The sequence below is a fragment of the Agelaius phoeniceus genome, chromosome 2 (genome assembly GCF_051311805.1).
Source record: "Agelaius phoeniceus isolate bAgePho1 chromosome 2, bAgePho1.hap1, whole genome shotgun sequence".
Taxonomy (NCBI): Eukaryota; Metazoa; Chordata; class Aves; order Passeriformes; family Icteridae; genus Agelaius; species Agelaius phoeniceus.
Genome location: NC_135266.1, coordinates 110,256,031 through 110,270,412, shown reverse-complemented (window position 1 = coordinate 110,270,412; position 14,382 = coordinate 110,256,031). Strand labels below are relative to the sequence as shown.

Below are 14,382 nucleotides of genomic sequence, written 5' to 3'. Positions count from 1 at the left end.
CATGCTTAGAAGAGAAACTAAGCTGGTTTTAGCATGGGGAGAAAATGTAATCTTTGGTTTCCAGTTAAATAGTACTGAATAACAAGAAGAATTTGTCAACTTTATAATAAAAAGGCATTAGTAAACCAAATGAATTTTTGACTCAGTTGTCTTCATATTACAAACAAATTAATAATTATACTGTTCCTATAGGTTATCCGTGAATATGATTAATGTTCAGTGTTACATTTTTTTAGTGTGTTTCGGCGATATGGAAACCTGAATGTTTAGCAAGAACACAATTTCAAATTAAAGCAATAAATGGGAGTCAGTGGAGTCAGGTGTGCAGTGTGCCCCACTCCTCGACAGCCCCAGAGAGAGAGCAGTGTCTTGTCCCACTCCTTTTGGCAGCAGGAGCCTCTTTATCAGCTGCTGTCGTTCCAGTCACGCTTGTGTTCACGTCTTTGCTACATGCTCTGCTGATTACCTTGGAAAAGGGCAATGCTGTAACTGTTCAACTGACCTTTCAGTTTATTTTCTCTTGTGTAATATGAAACATGAGCTAACGCAGCCCCAGTCTACTGATTTCAAGAAATTCTGTCGCCGTGCTTCTGCAGCTTTCTGCTCAGATGTGATGGGGTTTCTCTGTAGTTACATTAATTCCAGAAACTCCATCAACTTCAGATATCATCACAACAGTGAAGCAAATTATTATAGCTAAAAGAGGGGCTTTAGTGTACAACTCATGCATAATAAAGACTACTTAGCTGAGGAATAGTGGGACAATGACTATGAAATGAAGAAATCCTATACCTAAATAAATGAAGTATGTTGCTGGTAAATTTGTCTCCTTACATTCAGAGAAAAAAATATATAGAACTCTCATTATTTTGTAATTGCTGTTTTATTTAGACTGTGTCTTCATGGTAGGGAAGCTGTTTTGAATGCTTTGGCAGATACACAATCTACATAGCTGTGCCATTCCAGAAGGTTGTAACACTACTTAGTATTGTAAGGTTTGGGGGTTTGTCTATGGGTTTTTTTTTTTTTTTTTGTTTGGTTTTATTTTTGTTTTTTTTTTTGTTTTTTTGAATTTAATTTTTCTTTATTTGGTTTTTTTTCCTTATTATATTCCTTGAGGAGTGTGTGCTTTAGTTGTTTCATTTTCTCAAATTGCTATATACCTTTTATTCCATTAGAGGGTTAAAGTAAATGGCTTTCTTGTAGGAAGTATTGATACATGCACAGTTGTTTCTTCTTTTCCTCCTTCAATTGATGTCTCTAAGTAGTTTGCTGGGCTTCTGATGGAAAGAAAATGCCTCTTGGTCCTTCTAAACACTAGTAATTTGTTGCACTTAACCTGTGAGGTGCATCCATGTGTTTCTAATAAACTGAAGTGGGTGAGAGATGAACAGGGGTGTGTATAAGTGAGCCTCTAAATATTGGCCAGGGGGAGGTGGGTGGGAGGGGGATTGTTTTTAGGATTGGGATTGGTTTAGATAAGCCAGTGGAGCAGTTGTTAATAATTGATTGCATGAAGTTTGCATTTCATACATCTTGTAACCTCTCCTGCATTTGGTTCCAAGTTGAGAACTGTGTGTGTTCATTCTGATACTGATGGCAAAAACATTACAGCTGTCAAATGCTGCCAAAGTTAGCTTAATGGTTAAAGCAGGGAAGATGGCTCCTGGTCAGCAACAAATAATCTTCTTGCTAAAATACTATGAAATGATATTTATCCATATTAGACCACACAGCTTACAGGTCTTTGCATTTCTGCTAGAAATTGCTGGTAGGATGACAAGAAAATCTGCAGTTCTCTTTCTGCCCGTTTTTTGTTGTGCTTCCATGTACTAGGCTTTTTGTTAGGGCTTGACTTGCATGTCATTGTACTTTAAATTGTTTTGCAAGGAGGTGATGCTGAATCAGATGTCTTGTCTTGTATTGATGGCTTTCAACAGAGTAAGTGATGATGTATTATTGATCCCTAGCAAATATTTCTTAATTTTTGATGTTGCATTTAGTTTGAGATGTGAACTATGTTAGTGTTCTATGCATAAATTGTTTACCTCATCATTCTGAAATCTTGAAACATCCAAAGAGAATTGGGAGTTATGAATTATCTGCCAAATAAAGAAAATTTGTAAAAGTCATTTTTCAAGCTTTTGCCTTTCCTGCTGACTCTTTTATGAGTTCTCTGCTGGATGGTCTTCTAGTAGTTAGGAAAAAAGCATGCTTTTGGTAGGAATTACAACATAATTTTAGCTGTGTAAATTCCTTATTGGAATAACTATATCCTCAGTTTATTTGAGTAACTATTGATTTTATTACTCCTGAAAGGAACTCAATGCCATTGGTCAACCTGCAGAAGCCTTAGTTTTTAGCTAAAAGTGTGTTTTAAATTGCCTCTGATGTTGGAGAGAGGCAAATTGCTCTGTAGTGGACAATTTTGTGGATGGAGCAATTAGAAGATTTGGGGAATTCAGATTTAGTCATGGGGAAACTTCTTAAGGTCATGATTTCAGAATCATGTAACAACTTTACTTGCAGAAAAGCAAAATTAAGTGGTCATCTCCTGGATCATTATAATCATCATCCATGGCTATCTTTTGCTTCTAAAGCATCTCTCTGAGAATTGTTCTAACACTTCAAAGGCTGTGTGAGTTGCATGTTTTTGATGTTCCTTAATCTATTTAAATGTATATTAAAAAAGATTTCCTGAATGGGACATGACTTGCTTGCGTAAAGTGCAAGTCAACTACAACTATAAAATTGGTAAAAGTTAAAAGTGCGTTAAATCTGTTATTCTCAAGTAGTCATACTTACCTAAGGTTTTCTGTGCCTTTACTTCTTCCTATTTTCATGAAGTGTGCCTACTCTGTGTTGTACTCTGAATAGCCAAATGACAAGTATGTGACAGAGGGTGGAGAAAAGAATGAAGTAAAACCCAAGGCTCCTGTTTTGGTGTATTTTCACTAGTGACAAATGAAATTGAAGAAGCTGCCAGCGGGAATTTGCTTGTATTGCATCATTCTAGTTCAGAGTGGTTTGGTGCCTTTAATTTGCTGGGCTGCAGAAATTTGCTCTAGGAAGAGCTTTATCTCTCCTACTTTGGTCTTCCTGCAATCCATTGCTTTCTGACCAGTTGAATGATGAGAGATTGAGGGAATAATTGGCTACAGACTAAAGGGGAAGATGAGAATCATCAGGGCTTCACTAATTTGAGCAGGGACTCTGCACTGGCTTTGGTGTCAGTGAAAGTCTTTGTAACTGCATCTTCAAAGTGATTGCAGCAATATTAGAAAGAGGCAATTTGTGAACAACACCATAAAGCTATGGATTATAGTCCATGACCCTGACATTAACTTAAATGTTTGTACTTGCTGGAAAATGGAGGATTTGGTTACAGAGAGTACCTCACTTGGTATTTTCTTTCATTTCCTGTTCCCTTTGGTATCTGCAGAATTGGGCTTTCCATATGGATACCAGATACCATTATCAAAGTCTCTCCTACTTGCTTTCATCTTTTGAATAAATTAGCATTAATACTGGGCCAATACTGTAGAAATAAACTATGACCAAAAAGCTGATGTGGGCAGAAATCTAAAAGATGAATAGCTACTAAAACCAGCATCATAAGCAGAAGAGGGGCTAAAATCATTAATGTTAGTGTTGTTGCCAGAGGTCTTATAGTAAGATGACTGACTGTTCTATAACTTCCAATCACAACAGCTTTGTAAAAAACCATAAGAATGGGCATAAAAATGTCTTGAAGTTTTGCAGCCATCTTGGTGTTCAGCACCAGCCTCTTTAAATGAGAGTATCTTGTATACCTCTTTGGTTATATTAGTTTCTGTTTAGAATGTAGTGATGCCTGAGAAACTAAAACTAATCTGGTTAAATTTAAAAGTTTAAAATACTACAATACCTCTTTGTTATTTTATGAAGTGGTCAGGAAGGAGTTAGTACCTCTTTTGCTTGGAAGAATAAAGTTGTGAAGGCTTTATGTGGAGCTCTAACTCAGTGCTTTGACTTACCATCAGACTGTTCAATAATCTGCCAGAAGTCTTATTTCAATAAAGCTGTTGACTTTGGGGAGGAAGGAGAAGCTTATCTTGATTTTTCTTGTGCTTCATATTGAGGTTAACAATTTTAACATGTACCTGAGACTTTTTTAATGGGTTCAATAGTTGTATTAATTCAGCGGTTATAGGAACTGCAGTACCAGGGTGTTTGTATATCAAAGTTACAAAATAAATAGAACACTGTTTTTTGGTATAAGGCTGTAGAGTTTAGCATTAAACTGAGAACTCTTTACTTCTACTGCATAAATTTTAGTTGTATAGGTAGCCATAAGACAAAATATTTGAGGGTGTTTCAGTGATGAAGTGTGAGGAGTAACTGATCACCTGACATGTCAGTTCTTGAAACATCTTGCTGATGTAATATTGTCTTTGTATTCACTTGGAAGGCTATTTTTTGGCAGGATACTTGTTTACTGGATAGCCATTATAGTAATTCATGTTTGATATTTTAATCCTGCTTCTATGGAAAGTCAGCCAATTCCTGCACTTCTATTGTAAGGCTTCAAACAAAGCTGCATATAAAGCATGGGATTTAAAGCAATGCTGTTACAAATTATGAATGTAACAATAGGAAAAGACTGTTGTGTGTCTCGGTCCCTCTGCGAGCCACTCAGGAACCCTGGGCCAGTCCCGAGTCGGCAGACACCGGCGGGGGCAGCCCCGACACGGCCGACAGCGGGGAGACACTGTCTGTGTGTGCCCCGAGGGTGCTGAGGGCACCTGGGCCTGCAGGGAGACACTGTCTGTGTGTGCCCCGAGGGTGCTGAGGGCACCTGGGCTGGCAGGGAGACACTGTCTGTGTGTGCCCCGAGGGTGCTGAGGGCACCTGGGCTGGCAGCAGGGAGACACTGTCTGTGTGTGCCCCGAGGGTGCTGAGGGCACCTGGGCCTGCAGGGAGACACTGTCTGTGTGTGCCCCGAGGGTGGGCACCTGGGCTGGGGGGAGACACTGTCTGTGTGTGCCCCGAGGGTGCTGAGGGCACCTGGGCTGGCAGGGAGACACTGTCTGTGTGTGCCCCGAGGGTACTGAGGGCACCTGGGCTGACAGCAGGGAGACACTCTCTGTGTGTGCCCCGAGGGTGCTGAGGGCACCTGGGCTGGCAGGGAGACACTCTCTGTGTGTGCCCCGAGGGTGCTGAGGGCACCTGGGCTGACAGCAGGGAGACACTCTCTGTGTGTGCCCCGAGGGTACTGAGGGCGCCTGGGCTGGGGGGAGACACTCTGTGTGTGCCCCGAGGGTGCTGAGGGCACCTGGGCTGGCAGGGAGACACTCTCTGTGTGTGCCCCGAGGGTGCTGAGGGCACCTGGGCTGGGGGGAGACACTCTCTGTGTGTGCCCCGAGGGTGCTGAGGGCACCTGGGGAGAAAGCAGGGAGACACTGTCTGTGTGTGCCCCGAGGGTACCTGTCATTTTCTGTGTGTAATCCTGGGGTGTCACTTTGGAAGATAAAAAAGTGTTAACAAGCCTTAGGAGTATAGAAATGAAAGCTGAAATAGACAGAAAAATATTCTGAAAAAAATTGAAAAATTTTTGCATAAGTCAGCCTTTAAATATTGGCCAGGAAAGCAAAACCTTGAACTTCCCTAAAATTCCTAAAATACATGAGTATGTACTTAACTCAGTCCTTTCCTTCAAAGGAGCAGCAGGCTACAGTTGCTGTTTTACAAGGCCTTTCTGCTGTTTTACAAGGCCTTCTGTGACAAGTAATGTTGTTCTGTGTCCAGAACTATTTCATCTCCTGAGATGAGTTTTGGGAATAGTTCATGGCAAAAGTAATTGATCCATTTCAGGAGTTGGTGAGTGTTTTTGTGAGCTTTGAGCAAACTACAGTTCCTTACTGGCTAATCTCAGGAGGTGGTTAAAAAGAATAAATTCCTTCTCGATTATAATTTAAAATCAATTACGGAGAACACTAGTTGTTGCAAAAATCTTTATTTCTGCAATGTGATGCAGCAATAATACCTGAATTAACTTAGTCTATTAAAATCAGCATGCTTCTGTACAAATAGAAGGAGCGTTCTTATTCAATGTAGATGATGCTGTGATGCTATGTTCCAAGTGTGTCCTGTATACAAAGCCATTGTTTTAAGAATGTTATGCATCCTTACTCAGCAATTCTTCTGATATGTTCCCTTTCTGCCTCCCCTCCCTCTCCCCCAGAAATAATTTGTTGAGCATGTAATCTTGCTCACCACTCCTTGAAAAGTGAGCATAGAATTGACTTTTTTCACGATGATACTCATGATCATTTCATCTATTAAATGCCATGGTGTCCTTGTGTCATGATTTCCTTGAGCTCTGAATTTACTGAAAGGCAAAAATTGAAGCAGTGGGTGTTCTTAATGATTTTGTGACAAGAATTAAGAGTTTACAATGTCTGTATTAGTGATTTTTTTTCCCCAAAGATACAGAATCACATAATTGCTTTCTGAAATTCCATTTTCATCCATCCCACATTCAAATCCTGAATTTGTTAGAGGCTTATTTCTTCTGAAGGAGATGAATGGGTTTGATTCCTGGGAAGGGGTCATGTTGAGGAAGAGCAGTAGGCCACTGGCATGTGTTGCACCTCTAGGTGATGTGAAGTGAATAGAAGCCTTTTCCTTTTCTGCACTGAGATTTTCAGTCCTTCTTTATGGCTGGTTGTTGTTCTCTGGTAATAAAGGATTCATTTCCTTCTTCTGCAGCTTTCAAGGGTTTGTGACTGACTTTTGTTTAAAAATGAAGCTTACCACTACTTTTACTTTCTGCTGAGTATGGGAATGACTGCATCCAACTAATCATGTTCTTAAAGCTGTGTTCTAAAGTGACAATGTATTTGTGGTGAGAGTGGGGAGGAAAAGAATAATTTTGGTTAGTTAATATATTTCAAAACCTCCTCTTCTGTTTTACCTGGGTCAAACTTATTGCTTCAGTTAGATCTTCTCTGAAGTCACAGCACCTACCTATAGTAAAACAGATCCTGCTTCAGCCACAGTGGAACAAGGTGGAAATAATACATGAGACAAGCAGCAATTTTAAAACAGCTTATGTATGGCAGACAAACAGGGATTTGCAGATAACGCTCCAAATGAGCTTCTTATTATATATATTTTTCCCTTAACCAATTAAATATTTATATACAGAAAAAATATCTATATGTATATAACTATACTCCTTGTATTATACAATATTTTAAAGAATGACTTAAATTTCTAAGCTATAGTGGTTGTTTTATTTTTTTCCCCAAGGACAATTCTTCAAAAATAGAGTAATTTGAGTTTACTGGATGATATATGTTGAAATTCTGAGGGTATTTGTGACTTGCTCTGTGTTTCTGTATTTAAGGTTTATATAAATCTTTGTGGTTGCATCTGTTTAAAATATAAGTCGATCAACTGAGTTTGTATATAATGTACTTAGAGTTGGAAATCCGACAAAATATTTTCCCTCAAGGATAAATGAAATTGATTATCAGAGCAGTAGTAGTTAGTAATGCACTTCTGAGGATTATACCCATGAGCAAATTTTAAAGGAATAATGCTGGTAGATGGGCAAAAATATTTATGAGTGTATTTGCTACTGTGTATCCTGGAGGCATTTTCAAATCTTTCTCCCTTTAAAGGTGATCCTCAGTCTTAATAATAAAATAATAAAAACTCACTGGGAGATTAACCTTAATAGTAGTCATAATACTCTAAATTAATACAGGTAATGCTGTTTACCCTAACTAGTAATTAGACATTTTAATCTAGTTTCAACTAATTAAGGGCCAAAAAAATCAAAACTTTGCAGCAAATCACAGTTTGCAGTCCTGACACTGCAGACAGACTTACTTTTCTTTGAGCAGCAAGGTGCTATTCCATAATGCTGGTTTAGTGTTTCTGTTTCCTATTGCAAAATGTAGGAACTGTAATAAGGCTGATGAGTTTGGTTTTGCTGGGGTTCTCACTGGTTTTCATGCACTTCAGAAGACTCTTTACCATTTATGAAAAAACAAACACATTTCTAATTTACCTCAGGAGTGTCTTACTGAAAACAAGCAAACAACAGAAAACTGTACAGGTGGCATTAATTAAATGCTCAACTGCAGCTTTTAGCTGTGCTTCTGGACAAAATAGCTCATAATTTAGGGGTCAAAGTTGATATCTTGTTTATATTGTATTCCAGAATCCATCAATTCCAGAAACTTACTTGGAGAAAACATAGCAAAATATGTCAAAACTCTTAAGCTGTTACAGGCAAAGGTTTATGCCAGAGGTTTAGGGCATTTAAATTCCTACTGGTATAAGTAGGGTATGGTGCAAATAATTACTTTTATGAAGCTGCAATTTTTTCCAAATTGTTGCAGTGTCAGGGACTGACTGCAAAGTCTTGCTGATTGTCTCTGTAAAGAGGTTGCCTAATGAGCCCCTTTCTGCAAGGACCAGATGGGTTTGTCCATGCTGACGTGCTGTACTGCAAACTTTTCAATGGCCTGAGATTGTCTGTCTATTAAAACTGGCTGTGAGAGATGTGGCAAGCCTATCCAGCTCTCCCTAGGAGGCTTGTGTCTGATATTAATAAGATGGAAGGAAAAGTGCTAGGCTGTTCAGAGTGTGAAGTTCTCCTGTTGTGTAGTAATACTGGGATTTCTTGGCTGCCAGTCAGGAACTGTAGTTTTAGACTGAAAGTGCAAAATGTTCCTGTAAAGTAGAAAAAGCACTGACAAACACGAAGGTTGCAATTTTAGACTGTGTAACAGCCATGGAAAAATTGCATGGTTTGTATTAGATTTTTTTTTTCCTATTCCAGTAGAGAGCAGTCAATCTCATGTTAGTGTATTTATTTTTTTTTTTATTTTAGATTTTTACACTAGTTAATGTAAGAGAGATGCTTGCTAATCTTTCTAAAAAATGTTCTCTCTTTTCATTGCAAGGTATTCTCTGTTTTATAACCACTTGAAGAACATTGAGGAAAGTGAAGGTGGCCTTGATAAATTTACCAAAAGTTACAAAACCTTTGGAGTGAACCAACTTGCAGATGGTGGAATATACTGCAAAGAGTGGGCACCAGGAGCAGAAGCAGTGTTTCTTGCAGGTGACTTCAGTAAGTATTCTTAGGAAAATTTCTTCTCCCCTGCATGATGTTTTACATCAATATTCTCATCTTTTAAAGAAAATTTTGTCACAATGGTGAAATTCTGGTAGTAAAAAACATAGGTCATGGCTTAAATGAATAGTATTTTCCTCTGTGTTGCAGTAGCTTATGAAGATGTGTTTCTGTTGCATGGTCAGTGTTACACATTTTTTTAATACCCCAAAGCCAATGACTCATGTTATGCTGGATCACACTGCAACTTGAGGCTGTATCTAAACTTCCTGAAGTTCTTTTTAAAGTTTTCTAACTAGGCTTTTATAAAACTATATGCAGAGAAGCAAAAATAACAGTGAAATTATTTACTTCATCTTTTTACTGATCAAGCAACAGTGTTGTTAAGGACCAAGGCTCTTGAGAATTCCCACCCATCCTGAGAGCTTAGACAAAAGTTCTGGAAAATGGTAGCCTAAAATCAAACTAAATATGACTGAAAGAGTGGCTACTCTGTGTTTATGAGGGCAGAAGAGGGAAAGGTGTTAGCAGAATGGGAAGGTGGCAGTATTACGTGGAGGAATTGCATTGCTTTCTCTGAGAACCACAAAGATTATTCCCTTTGGATTTGAAACAAAAATATCAATTTGCTTCTTATTTGAAGGCTAGCTACACTCAAATGATGTTCCAAAACTTTTAGATGAAAGTGACATTCATCATTGCTCTTCAATCCTGCAGTACTTGCTCTCCTTTTTGTTTAGGGTTTCAGAGAGCTTTGTTCTTTTTTTCCTTTTCGCCTCTACTCTCTCTTCCATTAGGTCTGCCACAGTACTGAAGAGGGACTTTCTGTGAAATTATTTTGTTCATTTAACTGCATTTCAGAAGCATGTAGTTTTATTTATCTGACTTCGATTTAGCAAAAATACTGATCTAGGGAGTGCTCAGTGTATTTATATTGCAAAGAAGCAATATGAAAAAAAGTCCTTTGAAGCAATTAACTACTTCTGCTTAAGCACAAAGCTAAATGTTGGCCATACCTTTGCCCTGTCTGAGGAAGCTATTGAAACGAAAATCTTTTTTTTAGGAAGGTTTTTATTTTTAAAAAAAATCCTCTTTTTGATGCAGAAGTTGAACAGCCATGATCCTGTTTGATATGACTAACATAGTGAATGATAAAGTAGCTTTTCTTAAAGTGCTGCTTGTCATTTTATTGGAATAGACATTGATAAATAGGTTAGTGTAGTTCGTGCATTTTAATATTGAAATTGGATATGTCCTCTAACACTGAATAATGAGTCATGTATAGTTCACCTGCTAGATAGATAATAGTGATTTCAGGTATCAATACAGACTGCAAGGCAACTAGATCAGGTTATTTTCATAGGTCAATTTTATATGTATAAATATGCAGAAAATTCTCCTCCTTGTCTCTCCTCTACTTGCTGCAAACCCCCTCCATTGCTTAAGGTTTTCGTGGGGTGGGTGCAGGTTAAATGTCTCAACTCAGCTAAAGACCAGAATGCATTTGTTTTAAATATCTATTTTAAGAGATGTTAATATTAAAACCAGATTTTTAATAATATCTTTAATATTTTGAAAAGAGGCCATAGCTTGTAAATTGTCTTATCAGGTTGGAGGGGGAAGTATATGTATACCAAAATAGGGTAGCTAAACACTGCAATAGTTTTCTGAACCCTACTTCATTTAAAATATTTGATGTAATACATCATATGAAACAGAAATTTAGGACTAATATCTTAGAGTAGTTGTATGTAGACACTAATGAATACAGGAATATGAAGAGGAAATAAATTAAAAGCAATTCATTGTAACGTGGGAAAACTGTGTTTCTCCTATATATCAGTTAGTCATAGTAAAGTATTCATTCCCAAAGGGGACAATAGTGTACTTGGAGAGACTGGAGGCATGGAAGATTGTCATTCAATTCATATGATCTTGAATAATATTCTCATGAGAAATTGGATTGCAAAACCCTAAGATTTAGAGTCAGATTGCTACAGATAGGTTAAAGGGATTCAGTTTTAATTAAACGTTTCTCTAAATTTTCAAGCAGGTTAAAGTCTCAGACTAAATTTATGATTATATTGTGTTTAAATTGGATATTGGGATTGCTTTTAATAAGATTTTTTTTAAATAAAACTTTTTTTTAAAAAGAACCATAGTTGTAACCAAATCGGGAAAGTTGGAAATCTTAAACAAAGAAACATTGAACTTAGATGACAGAAGCTCTTTAGGTTTTAAACTGAAATATGGGGGTATATAATATAAAAAACTGTCAATTCATGCTTTTTTTTTTTGGAGATGAATAGCAGTGTTTTTCTTAATAGTATGATATTGTTTGAGAATAGCTTAATGTTTGATGTAAAGACACAAAGTATTAGTCTCTGTTGTTTCATCTTAAGGTATTTGAGGATCAAAAACTAGTAAAAAAAGGTTTTGTACAGAGACCTTGAACTTTTTTTCCCCAATTTATAATTAAGCTTACAGTTGATAATATCTTTGTTATGAATTACATGTAAGATAAACATGAATAATTTACTTCTGTAATTATATACATGTGAAGCCTCAGTCCTGTACGTGTAGTTTTTTCTGATTGATTTTTATGCCTTATTACCAACAATAAAAGCTTTGCTATTAAGGTATTTTGACCCAAATTATGGGATTTTTATACCTTATTCTGAGAAACTTGTAATGAATGGGATAGCTCAAATTTATAGAAAAATTCTTAATATCACTGTGCGTTTTGGAAAAAAAAAAGCTAGCAACTGGTAATAGTACACAAATCTGTAAGTGGATTGGAGAATGAAACATATGAATTCAAGAAAATCCCAATGCTTTCAGACCCTTTTTTTTGTCTCTTTAAAACTCCATAATTGGAGAGAAAAAGTATTGTATCTGTTGGTGTTCTAGTATGAAGCTTTATCTAAGAAGTATTAAATGAGCATCCAAAACCATTAAGATTTGTCAATTAGTACTTTCAGCATCTCAATAGATCAAGTGTATGAGACAATTACTCAGCTGAATTTCCAACAGCAGAGGCTCTATCAACATTATAGCTCCTTCAAAAGCTCTCAGTGATAACACTGAATATTTCATTTGTGTGCCCTATGTCTGAGAAACTCAGTGACTACTGACAATTTATGGCTGCTTTAAAATTGACTATTTCAAAATAAGTCACTGTATGTGAGTGACTGTGAGTTTTGAAGGTAACCCATGGAATTTATTTGGGAAATTGGAACAGTATTTCTATTTGGTCATGTGGAGGCTCAGGGGGTTATCTGTAAACAATTCCTTAATTTTAAAAAGAAAGCTACTGGTTTAAAAAGCTTGAGAGTGAGTGTGCTTATATTAATTTGGAAATCAGCATTTGCTATAATACATTGTTATATTTGTGGTTTCTGTTCTTTTAGTTGTCTTCCCTTCCCTCCTTCCCAGCTAACATTGATCTAAAATGTTGATCAGTCTGGAATATGTGGTTTGGTTTTTACTTCCTTTTCCTTGCATTGGTGGGGAAGGCTCCTGCAGAGGGTGGAGGGAGGGTAGGATAGTTGGTTCTGGGAGGATATTTGTCTATTATTTAAACTCTGACAGGATCCCTTCAGAGTGAAAAGCAAGTACCTTAAGGCACTGTACTTCATAATTTGGGTATCTGACAGCTGACTAAAAACTTCATGTATCAGAATGTTTTGGGTTTTTTTAATTCCAGATTTCTACTGAAATGGATTCTAGGTACTGTCATGATATCATGCTGAATTTCGTACTGCTTCCTTTCAAGATTTTTTTATAGAAAAATATCTGCATTTGATGAGTAAAATCAAACTGTGTTACATTTCTGTGGGTGCAGATGATTGAAAGCAGTAGACTGTAGTATAAGGTGGCACTAATATACAGGGAAACATCCTATCTAAGAAGTAATGACACTTGTTTTTATCTCGCTGTTTGAGCTATTTGCCCAGTTTCCAACAGCTCAAGCACAGGATCATTAATATAATCTGCTTTAAAAATAATTAATGTGAGGAGAGGAAGACCTAATTGGCCACTGCATAGAACAGAATAGTATCCTTGGAGGATCTTTCCAGTTATGTTCTGATTTCATATTCTAATAAAATGGAATACAGGTATCTTGGTGGGATACTGGGATTTTGATGCTCTTTCCCTTGTCTGAAATCTTACTTGCATGATAGACTTCTTCAAGGATGCTTTGTGTTTGCTGACCTCTCTATTCTCTTTAGGTGTCTTTAATTGGTCAGAAAGTATGTGGAAATAAAATTGCTATAAGAGAGTTGATTTCACTTGAGAATTCAGCTTTAGTTTATAAAGCTTTTTGACTTCTGGAGAAAAAAAAAATTACAGTTCTTGTATTGGACAAAGTCAATTATTTGATTAATATGTGAGAACAACTCCTTTCCTCTGTGAGAAGTGTTAATTTCTTGTGTGAAACTCCAAGTTCAGGCATGAGCCTCAGAGTTGTATGAATATATCCTTGTCAATGTGAAAACAAAATCAGGAGATTGAACAAGAAGTCACTCAAATTGTCATTTAGCTGGAAATATGCATTTAAATTGATTTTTGTCACAAATGGTAGAACTCATTTGAATTCTGGTCTGCATTAAAGCTCAGTTCATGATTCTTTGGGTGCTAAGGGTGCTTTCATGCTAAGGGTGTAGTTTTGAGCAGGAAGTTCCTTTGTGCCTCCCGTTGCTGGGGTAGGATGTAGTGTTTTAATAATTGGCTGGGATTGGAAGATCCAGTCACAGAGATGAGACAAAACAAATATCAGGCTATCAAAGATGTCTTCTGTGTTGGATTAAGCAGTAGCTGAGGCTTGAACTTTTGTACAAAAGCTTTTGCCTTTGTTTATGGCTTATGAGTATTCTGTGATGGTGTGCTTTTCCCCCAATACCTGTTCAAGCTGATTATTTGAACTTCTGCTGGTAATCTCCTCAGCTTTTTCCTGTTTGTAGTTGTTGGCAGAATCTTTGAAGTCTCTGTTCTCAAACTAAGATCTTTCTTTTGACTTTCAGTTTTTCATCTTCACAATACTCTATTAATCACTTGTTGGTTAGTTGAGTTTGTTTTTTTTTTTTTCTTCTTCTTTTTTTTCTTCCCTCAGGCATTTTTGGGCTAAGTTTTGCTGAAAAAATCAGAAAACCAAGCAGTAAAACTGAGATAAGCATGAGCCACTCTCTCTTTGAAAGGAATATTCAGTTTTCAGGGTTTTCTATGTTCTTTATGCCTCTGGCATTAAT

The 14,382-nt window shown here is 37.1% G+C and overlaps 1 protein-coding gene across 1 annotated transcript in view; it reads left to right on the top strand.

Annotated features, from left to right (window-relative positions):
- The window catches only part of GBE1 (1,4-alpha-glucan branching enzyme 1), a 138,070-nt gene that overhangs the window by 25,157 nt on the left and 98,531 nt on the right, over nt 1-14,382 (top strand). Inside the window, exon 2 of the mRNA XM_054627780.2 lies at nt 8,961-9,130. Coding sequence (XP_054483755.2) covers nt 8,961-9,130 — 170 coding nt within the window. The remainder of the gene's footprint in view (nt 1-8,960; nt 9,131-14,382) is intronic.